This window comes from Mastomys coucha, unplaced genomic scaffold (assembly GCF_008632895.1).
Source record: "Mastomys coucha isolate ucsf_1 unplaced genomic scaffold, UCSF_Mcou_1 pScaffold14, whole genome shotgun sequence".
Lineage (NCBI taxonomy): Eukaryota > Metazoa > Chordata > Mammalia > Rodentia > Muridae > Mastomys > Mastomys coucha.
In genome coordinates this window covers 97638276-97641773 of record NW_022196896.1, presented here as the reverse complement: position 1 = coordinate 97641773, position 3498 = coordinate 97638276, and the positions used below count along the sequence as shown (strand labels likewise).

At 40.6% G+C, this 3498-nt stretch overlaps 1 protein-coding gene across 12 annotated transcripts in view; it reads left to right on the top strand.

The window, feature by feature from the left end:
• The window catches only part of Fn1 (fibronectin 1), a 68745-nt gene that overhangs the window by 20920 nt on the left and 44327 nt on the right, over positions 1–3498 (top strand). For all 12 annotated transcript variants that reach the window (XM_031367868.1, XM_031367865.1, XM_031367864.1 and 9 more), the window contains exons 13-14: positions 642–763; positions 3150–3327. In XM_031367868.1, the coding sequence (XP_031223728.1) occupies positions 642–763; positions 3150–3327 (300 nt within the window). The remainder of the gene's footprint in view (positions 1–641; positions 764–3149; positions 3328–3498) is intronic.

The window sequence follows — 3498 nt, the reverse complement described above, 5'->3', positions numbered from 1 at the left end:
AGAAGGAGAAAAAAAAGAGTATACGTCTTAAGTAGAAATTAATAAACGATTTTTTTCCCAAAGGAGAGAAGGCTTAGACTAATGGGGAAATAAACCTTGGTCTTTAATTATTACCTCAGTCTGTTTGTCCAGGACTCAGCCCCATTTAGAAATGTTTGTTTTCTATCATACCATAAGGCCTTGGGAGTGTTTCTTCCTTATGAGCAGATTCCTCTGTCCCTAAAGCCTCCACAATTCAGAATTTGTCTTAAAATAGCCTTAATGTAATTAGTACAAGAGATCTGCACTCTGAACTACATTCTTCACGTTAAGGGAATTTCACAGTTGTCTCACTCAAGTATTACTTTGAAAGCCAGTGAAGAAAGCAAGCCATGAGACATTGGAGTGGTTTCTGTCTTATTTATTAGAAAGAGAATTCTAATTGTATTTCATATGGGAAAGGCAATAATTACCAGGTAAAATCAGACCTGTTTTTTTCCCCCTTTTTCGTCTTCTAATGTTGATATGTAGATGGTTTAACTGGACTTTTCATTTTGCCCATATTTCCTGAGAAGCAAAAAGTCTTTTAAGGATGGACATCCATGCTTAATAAGACTTTTAAAAATGCACGAGCTAAAGAGGTGGCACATTTTCATTTTCAGGCACAACCGGACCTGTCCAAGTAATTATCACAGAGACCCCCAGCCAGCCCAATTCCCACCCCATCCAGTGGAACGCCCCGGAGCCTTCACACATCACCAAGTACATTCTCAGATGGAGACCCGTGAGTATTGGCTCAGCAGCCAACAGCCTTGGACTCCGACCCCTGACCATACTGGACTAGGATGGGCTGCCCTGTGGGCTTGTTACTGCCTTTGAGTCAAAAGAATCTGATTCCATGTCAGATAGTGTTTATATTTTCTTAGTGTCTAGCCAATATGTAGTTAGTCGAATCAACATGTAGATTTAGGTTTTGGTTCTTTTTTTAGGTTTTTTTGTTTTGATATGTAGAAGAAATTAAATTAGGCCTTTGCCTTAGGAAAATCTTAGAAGCCATAATGCTTATAACTATTCTCATCCAACGTGGAAAGAAAATTTGAAATTCCGGTATGCTTTGCAATGCCATTAAAATTAAAATCACATTTTCAAGTTATTTCCAGAGTTTAAAACCAGCTAAATGAACATCATTGTTTTGACTCAACTCAGTTGTCCTGTAGTCCTCTCAAGTTACTTAGACAGAACAGAAAGAGACATTGAGAAAAGGAGGAGCGGGAAAGGGGTTATATAGTTGGTTTCACAAAGGAACCAAACCCTAGCGTTTTCTAACCATCCAGATGCTGAAACCACAGCAAGGAGGCCATCATATTAGTCTATTAAACTTTGATGGCTCTTCCCTTCTCAGACCTGCCCTCTTCCAGCTCCAAGGTGCATGACATAATTTGAAAACCACTATTTCAGAAAGGAGAAAAATGTACTTTTAAAAATCAAATCTGCCCAATTGGACTATTAATCCTAGATTACAACTACCTGTCTGACTTATGACATCAATTCACACAGTTGAATTTAAACTCTTTGGAGAATTCCATCCTGTTGAGCTCACTCGGTCTTTTTCTTCCGTTGCCCTGTGTTGTCCACAGCCTTGAGTAGTCAGGTGGCAGCTCATTAACATCTGACGATGTCAACCATCAGTGTAGCCTTTTCAGCTTCAGTGGCTTCTGTCCTTCCTCATCTTGTCATTTTATCATTTTACTGACTTGGAACTTAACTCAGACAGAAGTGTTTTTTGAAAAGCCACTACCAATGAGGCATTTAGAAATAGGTACGAAATGCACCTTGAATTGAGGCATCTTCACATTTGATTCAATTCTAAGCATACATTTTTAGCTTTGGGTTTGCTGTGTTTTGAGATGATGACCCATGAGGCCAAGACTGGTTTCATATTCTTGTATAGCTAAAGCTGATCTCCCTGCTGAGTGTTTGATTTCCCGTGTGGTTCAGCTCCCCCTTGGTATGTGATGCTAGGGATTGAACTCAGGCCTTTGGCCATGTTAGGCAAGTGCTCTGTCAACCGAGCCATACCCATGGCTCTGAAAATTTTAAAAGAATTTCTGTTGTTTTGTTTTTTAAATGTAGGCCATCTGAGAGTTTATATTCTCATATTTTCTTCTGATGGCCAATTGCTAATTTTTAAGCTAACAAAATGGCTCAGTTCAATTTCTTTCAGCATGTTTGAGCTAAAACTAAAGTGTAAGGAGTACTTACACTTGGATCACTTTCATTTATCCCCAAGATAAAAACAGGCATTAGAACATTTGAAGTATGTACAAACTTGATTAGATAACATTAAAAAAAAAAAATCACTGGGCATTAAACATGTATTTGATATTTAAACCGCTTTAAAATATTTACACTTAAAAAGGATTTCTTGTTTGAAGTCTGGGTGTTTCTTTTCCACACAATCTATTGCAATGAATTTTGTGGTCCATGACATATTAATGAAGTTGGACAGGATATAAAAATGTAAACTGGAGGGAAAAGATTAAACAAACCGAACTATATTCTCCTGCAGGCTTTCCCAAAGTTGGCTAACCACTCTTGATGGGTTGTTCATTTCCAAGGATGAGTCACACCACCAGACAAGTTGAACCTTGTTTGTGATGGCCCCAGGATCTGAGTCAAGGCAATATTATGCTTCCCAGTGTCTTGCGAGGCAAGAAACTTGAAATGTATCCCACCAAGTTGAAAGATAGAATGTGAGGCCTTTTCTCACTTCAGAGAGAAACGTGTCTCTGTTTACCAGAAAAGTTGAGAGGGAGAGGCTGAATTGAGCGTGCTGGTATTAAATTATTCAAGATGTGGCTACAGGGAAGGTATTCAGCGCCTCATCTGTGTAACTTTGAAAACATTTAACTGTTTCTCCACCTGTAAAGTGCGAACAGTGATGCTGCTCACTTCTGGCAGGAAGATGAAGATTAGGGGGAGAGACAAGTGAAACAGCCCTGAGTACTTGGTAGGCTACTTGGAAAAGTAATTAACATCGACAGACAGTAGAGGCCCTGATTCCAGTCAGGTTTTCCACCATCTTTCTTCCAGAACGGAGCCTCGAGAATCCTATCCTCTACTCTTCTTTGAAGATTACTAAACACCGGTTTTTCCTTCTACATTTTCAGAAAACCTCTACTGGTCGCTGGAAGGAAGCGACCATTCCAGGCCACCTTAACTCCTATACCATCAAGGGCCTGACCCCAGGTGTGATCTATGAGGGACAGCTCATCAGCATCCAGCAGTACGGGCACAGAGAAGTGACACGCTTTGACTTCACGACCAGCGCCAGCACACCCGTGACCAGTACGTATCCAGCATCTGTTGGGGCTGACCCTGCATCGCTCAGACCGTGGGTTCCCCAGAGAATATTCTATCCTTAGCTACTGCTTTCTGTGGATGGCACCCGAGGTTTCCCTTTTAACATCCTCTGCCCACGGAGAGCATGAGTCTTCCAGATAATCAATGGCTCTCATC